Source organism: Pseudochaenichthys georgianus, chromosome 4 (genome assembly GCF_902827115.2).
Source record: "Pseudochaenichthys georgianus chromosome 4, fPseGeo1.2, whole genome shotgun sequence".
Lineage (NCBI taxonomy): Eukaryota > Metazoa > Chordata > Actinopteri > Perciformes > Channichthyidae > Pseudochaenichthys > Pseudochaenichthys georgianus.
In genome coordinates this window covers 20,255,822-20,276,219 of record NC_047506.1, presented here as the reverse complement: position 1 = coordinate 20,276,219, position 20,398 = coordinate 20,255,822, and the positions used below count along the sequence as shown (strand labels likewise).

At 38.2% G+C, this 20,398-nt stretch overlaps 1 protein-coding gene across 1 annotated transcript; it reads left to right on the top strand.

Moving 5' to 3' along the window:
* The first annotated feature begins 289 nt into the window (after positions 1–289).
* Positions 290–7,754, top strand: plvapb (plasmalemma vesicle associated protein b). The gene is made up of 8 exons (XM_034081707.1): positions 290–804; positions 1,179–1,355; positions 1,784–1,877; positions 2,363–2,564; positions 2,651–2,870; positions 5,872–6,021; positions 6,191–6,319; positions 7,407–7,754. Exons 1-8 carry the CDS (start codon positions 601–603, stop codon positions 7,413–7,415), a joined length of 1,185 nt encoding a protein of 394 aa, XP_033937598.1. The 5' UTR covers positions 290–600; the 3' UTR covers positions 7,416–7,754.
* The last annotated feature ends 12,644 nt before the right edge of the window (positions 7,755–20,398 follow it).

Here is a 20,398-nt window from a genome sequence, read left to right as displayed (position 1 = left end):
TGGATGTAAATCCTTTCCTAACTTTTAAGTTAAAAAGGGACAAAAGATAGTCCTCACACTTTCAAATGTTCAGATATTATTGAGAAATCTATCAAACTTTTTGTGCAAAGATTATTTCTACACACATGTGTAGAGGGGATTTTTTAAATGTATTAATTCTTCCTGTCACATTAATTCCCTGTTGTCTCAACGACCCGGACGTGTGATAATTCTGGCAGCGGTGTAGCTGGAGGTTGCTACTGCGACAGAGGGAGGGGAGGGGGGGGAGGATGGGTCAGGATGGACTGGAAGTGTGTCTCCAGCAGCATTTATAAACATGGCCCCTTTACACACCTAGTGGTCATTGTTTACATCCATCAATACATGCCATTTCTGCATGTACGTTTCTGTACCCTGGCAGTGTGACAGAGCTATAGAAGACGGACCGTCATCCCACATCTGGCTTTCCTTCCAGTTCTGCTCCACAGAGTCTACTTGATGCCGCAGCACCTGATCTGCAAAGATCACATCTGAACGGAAACCTTGTGGATTTTTTGGCAAAAAATAGTTCCTATTTAGATCTTTCTAGAACCAGCTGCCACCATTTCTCCTCCAGCCGCCATGTACAGCTCCAACTACTCCCGGGCCAAGTTTGGCCTGGAGGCAAGGGAGCCCCTGCACAAACACAAAGGAAAGAGCTGCGGCTACTACATGAGGATCGTCTTCTTCTTCTCCTCTCTGATCCAGTCCCTCATCATCGTCAGCCTGGTGCTCTTCCTCATCTATGGACAGCCAGAGAAGTCAGCCGAGGAGAAGAGAGTTGAGGTCGGTGATTTCTTCTTGTATATTCACCTCAATTTATTTTGTCAGCTATTAATCATCTAATTTAAAACATTACAATACAATTATTAGATTTTAATAATATTTTTGACAAACAACTCTTAAATGTATTTTCAAGTTAAGTAACAATGATCAAAATAGTAGGAATAACTAAAAGAGACCTGATGAGGTTTGAAAAATCTGATTAAATCATTTCTGCAGAAGATTTTGATCAAACTGTTAGTGTTTAAGCAGGCAGCTTGAATCATCACTTTCAATGTTTCTGACATTACAATACTTATTATGTTTATAAATATAATATGTTCAGGGCTGTAAATACAGTCATGATGATGCTGAGTGGTCTGATTGGTATTCTGAAGGACCTGGAGGTGAACTTCAACAGGCTGAGTGAGAACAACATCCAGCTGAGGAAGGAGAAGGGCGAGCTGGGAGCTCAGCTGGGAGCTCGCACTGGAGAGAAAGCTGCTCTGGAGACAGAGCTGGCCAAGCTGAAGACTGACACAAACAAGACAGAGTTTATCCTAAAAGATAAATTAGTAAGTACATGACTTGATTGGTGTAATGCTAAGAGAAGCAGGTCGTTTTGTGCAGCTGTTAAAATTGTTTTCACACATTTTAATCATCTTCAAAATAATTCTCCGAACAGATGAAGCTTAAAATAAAGTTACAATGTACAAATTATACAATATAATAATTTATTTTGGCAGTTTCCAGTTATCCTTTTGTTGACATGTGTTGGTGAAAGTATTCAGACCCTTTTTATTAGGAAAGATTACTAATATCAATCTGTATAAATACTTAATTTGATGTAAATGTTATGCATTGAATGTCATTTGAGTAAAAGTCTTTAAATATAAAATTGGACATGTTACTTAAAATATAAAAAGTAAAAGTTCTCAATGCAAAAATTTTTATATACAATATTATTCCTGCTGTAAATACATATATTTATTTGTATGTATAGGCTACCTGTGAGAGAACGAGTGCATCGACAATCACAAGCATTATGTCACGTCGTATCACCCCTCCGATCCAGACCCCTCCTGTCACTAACAGCGGTATGTAATATATGTACTTCTTCATTTTAATATTTATACTTTGAATATATGTACAATAAAATAAAAGTCTATGTGGTTAATATTAGGCCCGATGGTTGGACGTTTTTTTGTGATATGTTAAATAAGTTAAACATTAAAATAAACAAATAATGGTACCACTTCCTTATACATTATATGTAATGGCTTGAATAATGGTTTCTCTGGCTTCTAGGGTTAGGAAACATCTCACTGGCGCATTATTACTTATTAACATTTATGGCAGTAGAATTGGTGGTTTATTATAAATTATAGCCTCATTCTTATAGACTCAAACAATGTCTCACATCCTGGCAACCCAAACGTTTGTCTTAATTATATCTAATAACTGATCGAAAGAAAATTATTATAAGTAACTTAATATTATCATAAGTAAAACGGTCAATGTTGCTAAAAGTATTTTTTTTAAGCTTTCTTGTGATAATACTGTTTTCCACTGAATCCTCCAGGTGAAATGAAGACTCTTCAGACCCTGAACGCCCAGCAGAAAGCCATGATCAACCTGATTGTGGCGAACTTCACCCAGACGGTGCAGTACCTGAGCCTGGAGAGAGACAACGCCCTCAAAGACAGAGACATTCACCACCAGGACGTCATCGCCCTGCGCAGGGAGAACACCATGCTGAACGAGCAGCTCACTACCTACACCAGGTACTGTCTACCCCCCATCTGCCCTGTGTGTATCTAAAACAATTAAGAATAAACATGATCAAGTTTGGATCTCTTTTTTTAACTAGGAAATGCAAGGAGGACTTTGCCCACTCTTTAGACGGGATCAAAAAGGTGACCAGCGATTTCCTGACCAAGATCAACAACCTGTTTCCCCACCAGCTGACCTTTCACCTCACCTGCGACAGCCAGCAGGAGCAGATGGAGAAGATCAGGAACAAATGCACTAACCTGTCCAAAGATGTGGAGAATAAGTTCCAGCTGTATTTGGACAATGTGGGCAGCAAGGTTAGTGCAACTGCAACACTTTATAATTCTGTAAGGTGTGATGGCTTGATGCCTAAAATGACAGATGGGTGTGCCCTTCTTGGTGTATGCTTAAATTCACAGCCTCGAGACGAGAAGTAAAGCAGAGAGTAAAGCACTTATAGGAACTTAGAGGCGTCATAGTGATTCAAGAGGTAGAAGAGAAGAAAAAGTCATGCTTCACAAACTCCTATTTCATTTTCGGACTTTCCTAAATTGCCCTTTTTGCTGCTATTCTGTCCTGGCAAAGTTATTTTAATTAAAGCGTCTGATCAGTTTACAGTGAAAATCTTTCAAACCACTGGTCTAATCTTAACAATTAATTGTATGTAAGCTTATCCTTTGTTTTTTTATGTGAGATCTTAAGATAAAAAAAATGAACCGGTAATGAGCTGGAGTAAAAAGTAGAAGAATGAAGTATCATGAAATGGTTCTACAAAAAACATGTCCCTTGAAATTGTAGTCAGTTGTTAGAGGTTGTTCTCACTTCTTGCCAACCTTTCTTTAATCTTTGCCTAAACTGTGATGGAATATTCCAAACAACAAATTGAAAAGGAAACCAGGTTCTCTGGGGAGGAAGTCTCTCCGCTGTGTCATTCGTGATAAATCTACAGCTAAAGAGACACACGTCCTCCGAGGCCAACTCAGGGTCAAAGCCGAGGTGAAAAGAGTGTCTCTGCTGATACAGCAGCACAGTGTGGGACAACTAAATCAGAGCCTCAGCAAATACCTGTTTCCAGGGGTTAAGTTGGGATTTGATATCTGGGGGGGCTCTGTGTGGAGATGCGAGAGGGGGATGGAGGTCGAGGATCTCATTATTTGACCTTAAGGGATATACACTGTGGCCCTAAAGCAACTGCTCCATTATCTGTATCAAATGCACACATTGATGCCACCAAATGTCACAATAAAAATAGAAAGTACTACAAATAAACTGGAATTCATTTACATCTTAAATTATTAATTTATATACACAAAAAAAGGTTTACAAATATCCAACCATCACATTTCTTTTTTATATCAACACTGCTCTGCACACTTGCTAAAGAACATTTGTCTGGAAATCTCAATTCATTTGTAGGGCTACGTGAGTATGGCCAAAAGTATGGGAGTAAATCTCACTGTAAACTATTTAATCATCACCAAATTCTGTGTTATTATGCAGACATACATTTAGCATGGTGTAGAGGGCCGGTTTTTGGCAGTCCTAGCCGGTCGCCTAGGGCGCCAGATCTGGGGGGGCTCTGCGCTGGCAGCTCTGGGAGGGAAAAAAACATTTTTGACCGTTGGGGCTCATCCTAATTTTCAGCCTTGATGTAACAACATTCATAATTAAGTAAATGTAACAGCCTTTTCACCCCGGTTACACGTTTCATTTGCCCTGTACGATGGGCGCTGTAAGTGATGAAAGTGGGGGGTGTTGGCTTATCAGGCGTCCGCAGCTCACAGCCAAAGTGGGCGTGGGATTGAGCAAGAGAGATAAATGCAATGTATGTAAACAAATATTTCCAAGGCACTCCTTTATAATTATTGGGATAAACAGGTTTGAAATCATTTCAATGTATACTATAGGACAGTAAACCAAAAATATTGTTTAAAACTTGAGCGATAAAACATTTGCATAAATAAATGTTAATAAAATTAACTAATGTTAATAAGATATAAATGAACAACAAAACAAAAAAAAGTTACATTTATTTGTTATTGGCTATGGTAGGTTATTGGTTATGTTCACATACATATTTGGTTATTAAAATGTAAACCGATCTTTTTCATATGGGTGTTTAGAGTTGTACCCCCTAGATCTAGTCTCTAGTAATGTGTGCTTAAAGTGCACCAGATTGAAGCATTTTACTTTACATTTTCAAACATTTCTTGGGCATACCCCCGGACCCCCCTAGAGGATGTGACGTCCACACCCCAATTAAAACATGTTCATACAATACTGAATACATTTGAAGTCTTTTTGATGTATATAACCAACATGTCAATAAGTTTCTGTTTTTGTAGTGTATTGGTCTTTTGTAGAGATTTTTCATTTATTTTTTATATAATCTATTATGTATTCCTTGGATACAGCTAAAATCTCGCCTAGGCAGCAAATTGGTTAGAACCGGTCCTGATGGTGTAGGAAACACAAACACACACACACACACACACACACACACACACACACACACACACACACACACACACACACACACACACACACACACACACACACACACACACACACACACACACACACACACACACACACACCGCTGCAGACTCTCTGCACACACACACACCCCGCTGCAGACTCTGCACGAAGGAGCCGCGGTGCTGCAGCTCCTGATAGGAGCAGAGATACACGTTCACTAAGCGGAAAAACTATATCCTGTCACAGAGATCTGCTATTTTAAAGTAAAGTCAACACATCAACCCTAAATAAAGTCTATATTAAGAACGAGAGATGTTTTAACATATGGCTTAAACAAATGACAAATGAGCAAGGGTGATGGCGTCACAGCATCGAACTATGTGCTGGGGCTGAACCCCCGAACAGCCCCGGCCCAATTTAACCCCTGCCTGTTTCATTCTGTAGCAGTTCCTTAATGTGCTGTCTCCATCTTTGTCATAAATCTGGGGGTAATTGTGTTTTTGGAACCTTTTCATTACTTTTTTTCTCCATGTTAACCCAATTCTGAGCCAATGTTATTCTAGTCATGGTTGTGTTTTTTGGGATGAGAGAAGACGCTACATCTCACAGCATTTGGCTACATTTATGGCACATTTTTATTTCCTATTTTTATATAAATATTTACTTTATTTTATGGTTGTGCAAGTTTCACTAAACTATGTGCTGTGTCTCTCAGGGAGATTTTGTTCATACTCCATTGTACATAATGGAAAACAAATTATGTACTGTAAAGGTATCATCTGGAAATCAGATGAACATATTTAACGTTTTATTAAAAGTACAATTATTTTCTTCTTCCAGGTGGCTGAGATCCAAGCCTTTTCCAGTCGTCTGGAGGTGCAAAACTCACATGCGAGCTCTGAACTGAAGCAGTGTGAACACACTCGCAAAGAGGCGGCCGCGGAGTCAGCCAATCAGCTGCAGCTCAAACAGAAGACTCACGATACCCAGGTACATTATATATCTGTGGTTAGGAATGTGTGTATGCATGTGTGGGTGGAAACAAGGCACATCCCCGGAACAAGCTGTTTCACTCTGTACCTGGATATAAAAGTGGGACTGCCATCTTAATGTAAGATCATTATATAATATGTTATTTAAATATGCATTTTTCTTTAAGGTGGAGAAGTTACTGATTGAGCAGAACCAGCTGAGGGATCAGAAGAAGCTGCTGGAAGACACTTTGGCCCTGAGAGACAGAGAGCTTCAGAACCTCCAGCGAACGATCTCTGCTCAGCCCAATACCAAGGTAAAGCAAAAACAGAGGACAAGACATTTTGTTCTCTCCAAACACATGTCAGGAAAAGGCAGCTGTGAGGCAATGATTTAGAACCCTCATTCAGTCAGCACAGATTGTTGTGATTATGTAATGCATTAACTTAAGCTAGTTCAAAAGAAGCCGTGTTGTATTTGGTGTTCTGAGTGTATGGAACCCTCTGTTTTCGAATAATAATATTCACTCCACCTATTACTTGGACAGCCGTGCAGAGGTAAGATCATGTGTGAGAACTGAGCAGAAAAGAAGAATTTAAGGGCGGCAGGAAGGATGGACAGGCAAGATAACAAAGGGAAACTATTTTCAAGAAGTCATAAGTTCACAAAATGGCCCATTTTCTTTACGAGTGTGAGTAGTATTTATCCATGCACAGTCAGTAAAAGCTGCACAGATATAAAACAGTGTGTAATGTTAAACTATACTGAGATCATTTTTCATTTGTTTTTCAGGCTGTTGTCCCCAAAGCTTCCATTGGAGCATTTGCTGGCATCAGCAAACCCCCAACTGTAAACTTTATATTAAAATAAATACCATCATTAGATTACTTTAATAACAGTAATTACTTTACAGTTAGTGTTATCATATTTTGTGTTTTAGTTGACTATACAGATCATGTGATAACATTTAAGCATAATAATAATTGGATAGTTTACAGTTTGATGTGAGGGTGGCGGTAGATGAAAAGTGAAAGTAATTGTGAATATAATTAATCCTTAATTACAGTTGAAGATAATCAAATTCAGTAGTTTTAGTCCTGTATGGTCTACGAACATTTCAATTTAGTGGGAATCCGTGTAGTATTTATTTGGATAATTCGGTCTGAATCCAATTGTTGGATGACAAAAGAAGTTATGATCCCTGCTGCTATGTGGCAAATGTTGCTAATAGCATCAAATAGACAAACTTCAGCTGTAGTTATCATAGCTTGCACCTTATATTATGTGTTTCTAGATATTTTATAAAGTATTACTGCAAACATCTCTGCATCAACATTTATTTATTTTTCAAAAATCCCCTGCTGCTATTGATATTTCATTCTAATCAATATTTTGTCTTACAGGGGAAATGAACTTGCAGACTGAAGAAACATTTGTCAACATTTTGCCTTTAAATCTTCAAAAGATTACATGTATATTTTCTGTATACAACAAACATTAATTTGTACATAATAAAGAGTCCATATTAATGACTTGCTGTTGTTGGACTGTGCATGCTTTGTTTAGCTCTACTTGGATTATAATATGAATTTGTGTTTAAGTTTAAACATTGGTTGAAATGCCTTGGTACCAACCAAGGTAAATGTAAAAATGTCAATTACACTGGTGTAAATATTCGTCTGGTTATGTTTGTTGTACTGTAAATCTTTTGTTTGGAAATAAAATGAAGCAGAAACTGACTCACTCCTGAACTGTATTGTCCTCAGTGTTGTTCGTCTCTATACGTCATTATGTTATTAAAAGCAAAGACTCAGGCAGGACTTTGGCCGGCAACTGCTCACTGTCTGCAATAAACAGAATAGTCCTAAAATAGCATCCACTAGCACAGCATTTAATGTTTGAATTTCTTCCGCAGACCGGACGACAATACATACAGAGACAAAGTCATAAATACATCATCACATCAGGGACTCGCGAGCAGTCGTAAAGATGTAGGGGCCAGAAATCGGAAGGAAGAGATTTAGCATGAATAGGTTAGTTAGTTTTCAACTTCTTACTCAGTAAAATTGAGTAATAAATGAATTAATAGCAATTTTACAAGGAATTTAATGAGTTCACTACAGTAGATGTTATAGGAACTGTTCTAAAGCTTTACTACTTCCTTTTCCTTTCATAAGAACGATGAGCCGTGTGACTCCCTGCTGTTTCTGCATCCGTTTCCCCTCCTCAATCCTCCCTATGAACGATTGGCTTACCTGCTGAAACCCAGAGCAACAGTTACATTTTGTCATCATGTCAAATTCTATACGTTCTTTGATTACTTTTTTTCTTTTTCTATATTTTATGAATATGAAACGTCTAGACTAATTGACCCAGTGCCTACAAATCTAAGTAGATTGTTAAAACTACACTTGACATGTAGGGAACACATCTTTGAATGTTCCTTCTTTTTTGAATTACAAAATTATATAAATACTCATATTCAGCTCTGTTCTTATTGAAAGTCAATCATTTATTTTCAATAATTGTCCAACTCAAAGCTGGATGATTAGGACAAACCTATTTTAATAGCATTTCAGAGGTTTTGTTATTTAATAGGAATATATTGTTGAAAATGTATATATTTTCCATTGAAAAGGCAAATCTTTTCACGTTTTCAAAATAGCTTTCATGTCATGTGAACAAGTGACTCCAAATAAATGCATCACATCGCTGGACGGGTTAGACACACCATTTTAATTTAATTTGGTTCTTTTTTTTCTTCATTTTGAACAAATATTTTACACACTATGAAATGTGATGCAGAAACAGCAGGGAGTCACACGGGTTTAAACCAAGCGGCAAACTCTGGGGAACAGCCGGGAAGCCAATACGGAAGTGCCACACACTGCAGTTCATACATGGGCCGCTAGGGACTGGCTGCAGAAAGGAGCAATTTCCATAGACCCCCATGTTAAAATGCCCAACTTTACAGCAGAAAAAAACATGTTTCTATCCCTGGCTCCATACATTTTTATTATCGATATAGTTAGATTCCACCTTTATGATTATGGATCTGTGAGTGAATTGTTTTCTAACACAACCCTTTTATTTATATTAGGTCTTAAAGTGTTTGCATGAATTAGGGCGTGGTCACGTTGATGGACACGTACATGCCTCACTGTCAGCTAACAGCAACTTGTCCACTCTGCTAGGCTACAACGTTAGTTAGTCGTAGTTACTGTACTTGACCCTTTAGCTTTAGCCGTGTTCGTGGTGATATACTAGACAATTAAGATGTCGTGCTGTGCGCTTGAATGTACTAACAGAACTTCCAAGAAGTCTACTCTCAGCTTTTTTCGGTGAGTAAAATGATAATATTATACATGTTAACCCCGTTAGCAGGTGTTTGTGTGCTTGTTAGCTTAGCTTGGTATGTAGCTTATTAGCCAGCTAAGGACGTAACCCTTTATACATGTGTATATATATATATATATATATACAGTTTAGTTTATGATTCAGCCTTGGGTAAGACTTTTATAGTCTATGGCTATGACGCCCATAATGCTAAATGGGAGCAAATGTTAAAAGGGGACCCAATTATCCCAGTGGTGGCCGCCGGAGTCCGCCGCCGAAGCTAACCGGAGCCGTAGCTAGCCCTTTGCGGATCAAGGAATGCAGCGAAACGCGGACTTGGTTCGCCTGCAGCCCGCTATAGTATTAGCCAGCGCCAGAGCCATAGAGAGATAAGAGTTACGACACTCTTTGATGTCGCCGCCAGCCGGTCACGTGGTTTATGTATGCCGGGATAGTTCAAAACGCACTTCCGTGGCAATGCTTCTCTATGGCAAAAACAGCACAAACATGGTCAAAATAGTCATAGATTAAACCAACGCTGTTATTTTTTAAAGATTGCTTTCATATTTACATGATGTGGTTACACTTTGTATGGATTGGCACTATTTACAAGTTTCGTTATTTAACGATATTTTGAGGGGAAAGTGTGGCAGCACAAGCAGGCTATGTTGCTGTTGCTGTCACTGTCACGTCAGTCACGTCCGTAGTATAGTTGCGCTGCGCTGTCATGTTCTTATATGGGACAGACAGACAGCAGCGATTGCGTTATTGAATGGTAAATATATATATATTAAAAAAACACACACACCCAAGTACTTTTTCAGCTGTAATTGCATTATTGCATACCTTTTATTGACAGTTTTGCATTTGGAGAGGCAGGGTGACAACGGAAAGCTTGGTAGCCTATTACTTATTAAGAACAGTGTATGGAAAAAGTGATGTGTGTTAGAACAAAACAAAGTCAAATGAATGAGAATGAGAACAAAGAGGGTTAGGGTTCAACAGAAAAAGATTAATTCAGCCAAAAAACACAATTTTGATTAATCTAAAGTGTAAAACAATCTTCAACACAGACCAAATGAGTGCCCTTGGACAACAAAATATATGGTGGGGCAAAGAAACGATAAATTAAATTGAGAGAGTGGGAGACTGAAAATGATTACTATGATAAATATTCAAACTATTTACAAAACTATTTACAGAAGCTCCTGTTGAACCATGGTTCAACAGAGCAACAAAAACAGGTTTGTCAACAATAACAATTAAAATGACGAGGCCACTTTGCCAGGGGGAGGTGATCCAGCGACGAGACAATAAAGCAATTCATATTAAGTTCTGTTGAGACACCACAGGATATAAAAGCTTCCAAGCGATGACCTCTCCTCACCTTTCACCTGTATTTCCTCAGGAGACTCAGGTCCTTCAACATCTGCAGCACAATAAGCACCCACCCACAATTGTTGTTCGCACAAGCATAATTGTGTGAACAACAATTGTGGGTGGGGGCATTTTACAAATATTTACAAACAACTATTTACAAAAAAGCAACTATTTACAAAAAAGCAATACAGAACTCTAGTCTAGGGAATCCAGGGGCCTAATCATTTTGAAAAAAACAAGAAGGTTCCTTTGTGAAAGGGACATCCTCTTCATCTGTTTCCTGGGCCCTAAAAAGCAGAGCAAGAATAGGAACAGTGGTGAATAATGGGAGAGAATACAGTTGGGAGCAGACTGAACAGAGGACATAGCAATATTCATGTTAAAATGTTTGCACAATAAATATTATGGCACTTTCGTTTATATTGCATTTTAATAGATCAGTTGTCATACATACTGTAGCATTTGGGTGCTCTAATCGATCCGAGAAGGGGTTCCGGATGTATGGCTTCCCTAAGGACGTAGAGCGAAGGAAGAGATGGATGGCAATGGTCAACAGACAAAACCTGTGTCTGAAAGAGGACAACAACAGCAGAAAACTCTGTCATGTAAGTAATGTTCACAGAGGTGACATGACTTATTAACATTTTAAAGGGCATCATATTTCCAAGTGTAGAGAATTATGACTCTTCAATGACATTTGAAGTGTGCAGGGGAAACTGATCAAACCTACCTACCCACAGGTACACTTTGAAGACGACCAATATATTGGCAACAAATCAGGAGGAAATTTGAGGTTGAGGCCAGATGCTGTTCCAACAGTATTTATACATCGGCCTAAACCGAAAAGGAGAAAATTCACGTCAAGGAGTATGCCTCCAGCTGTCAGGAATAATGACCACACCTATTACTGCACATCAAACATTGGTATGATATATGAAGCTAACAATGTTTCCCATGTTATATAATTCAAGGATAGACTACACTCCTAATGCAACTTTCAGATTATACAGCTTCAAAGCTACCAGGGTTCAGGGATTCTCTGAAGACTCATATACCACATGTACATAATCTACAGATTTCTTCATACTGTAACATTGCCAATAGGCGAACTTAGATGAATGTCACTATACTGTAGGAGTATAGTGTACCCTTAAATGACAATAGGTGCACATGTAAAGGCAGCATACACCCCGGGCGCCGTTCAAAATGGCAGCACACTGCTCCTAACACTAGGATGGGTCAAATGCAGAGAAATAATTTCCCCACGAGGGATTAATAAAAGTCCATCTTACACATATAACAGCAATTGCCTTGTTATTGTTACAGAGATTCAGGGAGATATTGAGGTGGAGTTCCAAGGGAATGAAAGGGACATCACAGACAGAGAGAGTGAGACAGATGTCAGCAGACTGCCAGGGGCCAGTATGTCAGGGGCCGACAATCAAGAGGCCACCTTACCAGAGATCAGTGTGCCAGGAACCAGTCAGTCAGGGGTCAGCTATGAAGAGGCCAGTTTGCCAGGGTCAGGTGCTCCAGGGACCAGACTGCCAAGGGCCAGTTGTGTACCGGGCTCACGTGGAGGATCTAATGAGGCAACTGAGAAGGGAGAGATTACTAAGAAAGAGAGCCGAGAGGGCTCTGGTAAACCAGAAGAGGATTCATTCGGCATTAAAAAAAAAACACAATTTGATTAATCTAAAATTTCAAAAAATCTTCAACACAGACCAAATTAGAGCACTTGGGCAATCAAAAAAAGGTGGGATACGGTGGGGGAAAGACACCGTGAAAAAAGCAATACAACTAAGGTTCTGTTGTGGCACTACAGGATATAAATGAGAGAGCTGGTCTGCTGGTATTAAAATAATTTAAAAGGGGTGCACTTTACCATCCATCAGATGAGGTTTTCACCCTTGTTCAGAACGTGGAGCAGCTGTTCCGTGTGAGGATGAGCGATTCCCTCATGGAGTCCTCAAATGCAGTGTCACAGCTGGAACAAGAAGCCATGTTGCTGGACAGCAACCTTCCCTCATGCCATGACCTGAAGAAAAAAAATCCTCTCAACATACATCAGGCTGAGGTTAAGGATTGCATCACCTGCACCGAAGGTCATAACATCTAGGCCACTGCCAAACACCTTACTCGTTGCCATCGATGTACTTGGCATCTCCATTCCCGGTCCTCCGTCAGCAGCCTCCAGCAGCAGCCCCCTCCTTCAGCAGCAGCAACAGCCATATGAGGCTGACATATGAGGCTGAATTAAAAAAAAGTGCTAATTTTTTTTTTTTTTAAAGTGTTTATTTTGTTTAAAAATAAACATTTTGGATGCATGACCATGTTTTAGGCTCATCCTTCATTCACTGCTGTAGAGTAGCCTATTCAGTAGGCTATTATATTTTCAAGACTGAATAATACCTTTGAAGAACAATCATTAAATTAGTGTGTATATTACAATACAAAGGAATCTATCCTAGCATGCCATCAAGCATTAAAAAGTAGCGCTAGGCTAGTTGTACAGTACAGATAAGTTAACACGGAACAGTACAAAAAAAAAACTAAGTACAGTCAACATGTCACATAATGAAATGTTAGTATATCCCAAAATGCAATGAAATATTTATCACAAACGCCACGGATGGCTGACACGGTCAAGTTCAGCAGATAAAAACCAAAATAACAATAAAAACACATAATCAATCTAAATCCTGCTTGTTAGTTACCCAGCATCATTGATATATAAGCTGCTAGCATTCATTACTGAAATCTTACCTTCAAATCAAAAAGCTGACGAAGTCGCGCTAGCTAACTAGCAGGCAATGCTAGCAAAATTGGTTGTAATAACCAAGATAAAATATAGATAATTACGCTATGCATATACAAATGAAGACCAGTATAAGCATCATAAAGGGCCTCTGATACAATATAGACAGTTGACAATTCAAAAGAGTTCGATATTTCAGCAACTTACCTCTGGAACTAATCGACGCGCCGTAATGTGAATGAGGTCCAACGCCCCAAATGACAATATTTTGAACTATTTCGATGTCCATACCCCGGAAGTAGGCGCCGCCATTTTTTACAACGGAGGTCTGTGGGAGTGTCGTAACTCTTAGTATCTCTAGGGCTCTGGCCAGCGCCATATAGATAGAAGAGTTACGACAACGGAGGTCCAAAAACGGTTATCGTCACGTGGTTCATGTAGACGAGGATCGTTCCCCGGAAGTTCATGGCGGGCAATGTGAATGCATTGATAACAGGAGATAGAACTACGATTTTTGGTAATTATTAGTGAATAAAGGTTTTGATTTGCAATATTTATACAACAAATCGATATGTGTATGTATTTACATCAATATGTTTTAAAAAATAAAATCGAATTTGCTAATATTAAGTGATAATATTAGGATTAGTGTGAACAACTAGTTTACATGTTAGGCTAACAGTGCCTTGGTTAAAGAGCCTGTTGCTGTTTATGTATAGCTTTGAATTCTTTAAAACCAATATTATCTTCTTAAACTTGTATGGTAGTCAGGAGCATCACTTTCTAATGTTTATTGATACATTTAGAGGGAGGGGACCTAAAGTAATGCTTTAAAATTCAGATTGGATTCATTTCTACCATTTTCTTAAATTCATGGTAGTTTCAGTAATCCCCTGGTAATTGAGGACACAAGTTATCTAAATGACTAATGTCATCTTTATGGCTTTCAGAAAGGACAGGAGACCGACAGGTGACTATCAAAGGACTAGCAGCAGCAGCAGCACTAGCAGCATATGATGATGATGATGATGATGATGATGATGATGATGATGATGATGATGATGATGATGATGATGTTAAATGTGTTGCTTTAGGAACATCCATTGCAAATACATGGAATTCAATAAACATTGAATAGCATATCATGCAGTTTGTCGGTGCCTTTTCCTCCGTGTTGTCCTGGTTTTCTGTGCTGCCTCCTAGTCGCCACCATGGTTTGCTGTGCTGCCTGGGGATGCTCCAATCGCTCCGAGAAAGGAGTACGAATGTACGGCTTCCACACTGACACAGAGCGGAGGAAGCAGGAGCAATTTCACGACCAACAGCAACAAAATATGTGATGTAATTATATACAAACACTGCATTTGCACTTTTTCACAAAACAAAAAACCACACCATTGGGAAAGCTTAATGTTTTGTTTAATACAAAAAAACAGGGAAAGGCTTGAAAAACACTGAGAGTTGAGACTCGGGGTGCAGGGTGAGAGTCTCAGTGCAGGTATTCAGGCTCCATTGAATCCCCCTCTGGTTCTTGTGCTGAAAGAGGGAGTAACAGGCAGGAGAAAGGATTATACACACCTATATAGCACACCTATTGGATGGGAAATTGCCTTGGGGAGATAAGGTGTTTACTTATATAAAACAGTAATATTAAACTTACCTTGTGTTTTCACTCTCACTTAAGTCCCTCTCCCTTTGCCATCGATCCAAAATCAGCTGAGCTGCAACATTATACAGACAGGTAATAATCAACAGAATCACAAGGACACAATATGGCTCTGCTAAAAACACTCACTCTTACACGCACCAAAGTTATATTTATCTAATATTTAACTCCCTCCACCCCCGCATACAATCCCGTTTAGAAGCCCCTCTTCTCTAATTCAACATGTTGGACGAAATGACATTAAGAGAACGGAATGTACAATTAAAAGGCTGTTCAACGTGTGTTGCTAACTTGCTTCGGTATGCTAGCTTAATCTGTTATCTGTAAACGTTCCCTAAATCTACTAATTTAGGGATAATCCACTGACATCCTTTAATACACATGTTCATTTGAATCAGATGTAATGATAATATCCGCAATATAAATCTTTAAACTTCTTCTTACCTTTAAAAGTCCGTCACGAACGGTGTATTATGCTGCAACTCTACAGCTCTGCTAGCCTTGGCGCTAACTTCCGGGGAACGATTGAGAGGCTCCACGATCCGCCATTGCTGTAAAAAAGTGGTCCATTGGAGTGAACGGAGATGTCGTAACTCTTCTATTAAATGGCTCTGGTATTAGCTAAATAAATGATGTTGAACAAGGCTTATTAAGCTGAACATCGCCACAATTGTTCTGCTATGTATCGGTACTTATTTTATTTTCTTAACGTGTGAATGACAAGCATTAAGAATAACAACAAATAGCTATTTATCTTGCATATTATCTCGTTTGATTATGAATGTAACGCTTATATAGTGGAACTACACTGTTTTATCAAAACCAAAGTGCCACGCAGTAACTTGGTAGGCCCATGCATGTATTTCAGCAGGAAATGTGCAACCTAGATTACATTTACCAACACAGACTATATAGAAATATTTGTAAAAGTTGTTCATGCGTTATTAAGTGAATATGGCATTAACCCTCCTGTTGTCTTTGGGTCGGTTTTCATGTATTTTTGAATAAAGGTTTCCTTTCGGTGATCCAGACAGGCTGGACCAGTGGGTGCTGAACATCCAGAGGAATAAATGGACCCCCAACGTTTCTTCTCGCCTGTGCAGTGAACACTTTGAGAGTCATCCCTTCAGCACGGACTCATGGGTACAGATCCTTTTTTTTTTAAATAACTTGGTTCCATTTGTGAGTGTAAATTGTTGTTACTAATTAAATACATGTTATACATCATACAATGCTAAATAATTGTTATGGTACAGCTTGCACATCAGTGATGAGTAATGTTCTTTTGATTAAAAGCTAAATTAAGATTTTGCCAGTTAAGTAAAGAAACATAGAAATCGATTTTTTTGCAAACCATCACATTTCTCTTCAATTTATGCAAAGACTCTTTATCATAGATAGAGAATTGCCATTTCCCCCCACATACTCTATGTTAAAAACAGATGAATTATATTACCTTTTTTTTTACATTATTTTAATAGCAACATTCATTCATCTGTTGTCATCTTATAACTTATTTATCTTAACAGCCATCACTGTAAAAAAAAAATGATTTAATTTAATTTTACTATACAATATTTATCTTTACATTCTGTTCTTGCATATGTCTTATTATATTTACGTGTATATAGATTTCTGCCTGCACTAATTTATTATTCTTAATTTAATTTTGAATTTCTTTTATTGTTTTATGTCTTATATAACTATGTTGCATTGTTGGAGGAGCTCGGGACAGATGATTTGCATTGCCATTCCTACACTGTAGCCTATGTGCTATGACATAAATCCTTTGAATCTGAATCTTGGAAACACGTAATTGTTGAATAGATTAACTGCATAGTTAACATGTTGGCCCTCTATTGTCTTTTATAATGCATTCTTACATTTAAAACAACATTATTCAAAAGAAAGTTGAATATCTACAGACCTCAAAAAGTTATTTTATGTGTTTTTGTTTATTATTTTTATTAGGGAAGGAGATGCCTGAAAAACACTGCAGTGCCCACCATTTTCTATTTCACCAAAGAACAACAGCCTAGAAGGAAAAGCAGGTGAGTAGCAATGACGAGGTAAGTGACACTCCTAGTTCGACTGTTAACAGCAATGAGGAGGTTGCAGATGTCGACCATGGTAGTGGTGAAAACAGTCTTGCTGCTGATCAGAGCAATATCATTATGATACAAGGCACACCTGAAGAAGCCTTTGTTGTTCCACATGTGGAGCGTAATGACATTTCAACAGTCAATGCTTGTGAGGAGGATGTTGGTTTGGGTAGCAGCAGCCAACAAACAAAACAAATTGGAAAACAGACAGACTCCGCCTCTGTTCACTCTTACACTTTGGCTTTAAACCAAGACGGGTCATACTGAATAGTTTGTGCACACATTTCTAACATGTGATCTTTCTTTCATGTAGGACGCTTGAGGGAAGTTGCAACGCCTCGGCCAATTTGATGTCTTCTCCACGTGAAAGACATTGAAGGCATAATTTATAACTTGAGACAATTTTCCAAAAGTTATGACTTGTATTGGCTTAGATAGTAATGGATTACATCTAACACGAATCAAGATCGTATAGAAAAAAATGAAAGTGTAATCCTTAGTTACATAGGAAAAGATGTAATCGGATTAGTTTTACTTTTTTTAATAATAGGGAAACTCAGGATTACAATCTTATTCAAAACCTAAAAAGAGCATATATATGTAAAATGATCAAATGGTATCTCTTCTCTGGAAGCGGTACTGTTCTGTAGGCTAATACTAATACTAATTGTGAATCTATACACCTACTGCCTGAATCTGCTTTATGGTATTATATTATACATTTTAAGTAAAAAAATCATATTAATAGTTCTTCTCTCCTGTGTTTATTTGCATTGCATTTGATATTGAGGTAATCCAAAACAAAAATAAAGTTATCACGTTACATTACTTTTATATCTTGATACTCACATTAAGTTACTGGTTGTGTTTTTGGCAAGTAGCCCTCCCAACCCTGTACATAAGTTATATCATTTTAATTACTGATACAGTTGTTGCACATCTTTAATTTATTTTCTAGTGTACTTAAGTCATACAATGATTCGAAACCTTTACTTTTCATAAAATGCAAGATGTAACTTTCAATGTGAAATAGATCTGATTAAATAAAGAGTAAAAGCACAATCTTAAATGTTGACAGTTATCATTTTCCTATGCTTATTGTTAATGTAGTGGTGTTATAAACAAAATGTTATCCTAAAGGAAATTAAGATGTTTTTTATTTGTTGACAAAAGATTTAAAGTTGATGCTCACATGTGGGAACATTTATGGAGAAAAATGTTTCTATTGTAAAACAAATATTTATCTGCATACTGAACAATTTAGAAACTCTCTAAAAGGTATCTTCTGTGACGTTACGACCCTGTAGGGATTGTGGGTATTGCACTTCATAATTACATTCTATGGTATGCTTATGACATTCATGCCAAAATACATGGGATTAGGGGAGACCTTCCTGTTGTTTGCATTGTCATTGATAAATGACGGCGTAGTATTCATTGTCAAGATTTTGTGTTTTTAAACTTGGGACTCTTTTCAGAGGTTGTGAATACATTGACAAAAAAAAAAGATTTATACATTTTAAATAACAGAATCTATAACTTTCATGAAGCGATTCATTTGCCATTGTTATATTTAAAAATCGTTATTTAATTTTGTTACTCAAGGTATTTCATAATACCCTGCTGTTCTCTTTCTGGCAAGCTTAAATCGCTCAGTGAGACTGACTGCGCTGATGGATGAGAGTGTTACAGGTGAGTCAGTCTGCCTCTTGTTCTCAGGAAATCCTTTGTTTAACAAGTGTTTTGCCATGTATAGACCTGAACACACAGGCACAGTGACTCTACGTCAAATGGGTCCAGGGTGGACCTGACTGTACACGACATTGCTACGTCAACCTCACTTATCAGGACAGCCATTAATCATAACTACAGGAAGCTGACAGACAGAAAGCTTACAATACCGCTGCTGAGTGGGCTGTGAACCAGGTCATGACATAAACATTTCCACAATAAGAAAAGAGTGGAATAAGTCATTAGCGTCAATACAAATGTTGTCCAATTATTTAACTCACTTCAGTTGCATTATATAATTAACCAATTTACACTGTCATTTTTTACTTTTGCCTGTGGTCTGTCTATTCACCATTGGTCTAGACCTGAAATATCCCAACAACTATTACAAGGAATTCTATGTAATGGTGGTTTTAAGTTAAAGGTTTTAACAACTAATGCATGAAATTTGTTACAAACATGAACCCTAATCACTCTTCTGATTTCTCCTTTAGCGCCATTCCAACCCAGTCTCACGGCATTTCGTGTTCAGCAACACGATTTTTAATCTATTGATTCGTGTTCACCAACACGATTTGCCCCTTTTTTTCGTGTTGCACAGCACGATTTTAAAAGCAATGCATTTCTACTGCCAGCAGCACGTGTCACTACCCGATCCGTCCCCCTGCCCGATCGGTACTGCGCATGTGCGAGGTGGTCCGGAAGTCCGGACGGCAACCCAAGATGGACACTTGACACAGTGGCTTTTAGCAAAGCTCAAAAAGAAAAACCGAGAGAGATGAGTTATTGTTATTACAACGTGACTTCACTATTATTTAACAACTCTTTTTATTGGGTTCTTTTATTTTGGGTTAAGTACATTGTCAGAATAAGTGAGAAGTTAATGTAACTTCTGTTAGACAGCTATCATACTGAATACATATTTACTGTGAATGTATGGAAAAATGTATGGCATATGGCTATCTAACAGAAGTTAAATTCATTTCTCACTTATTCTGACAATGTACTTAACCCTAAATAAAAGAACCCCATAAAAAGAGTTGTTAAATAATAGTGAAGTCACGTTGTAATAACAATAACTCATCTTTCTCGAGTTTTCTTTTTGAGCTTTGCTAAAAGCCACTGTGTCAAGTGTCCATCTTGTGTTGCCGTCCGGAGTTGTCCAATATGGCGGACCACCTCGCACATGCGCAGTACCGATCGGGCAGGGGGACGGATCGGGTAGTGACAGCACGTCTTTTTCTCCGGTCGGGTCGTGGGAGACCAGAAGCTGTGTGGTTCATAAAAACATGTTCTTACTCAATATCTAGCCACAATTATTGCTTTTATTTTAAATCGTATAATTTCGGACTTTTGTTGCCGTCTGTGAGGAAAATAAATGGGGCTCAGACAATAAATGGGGCTCAGAGCCTCAGAATATGG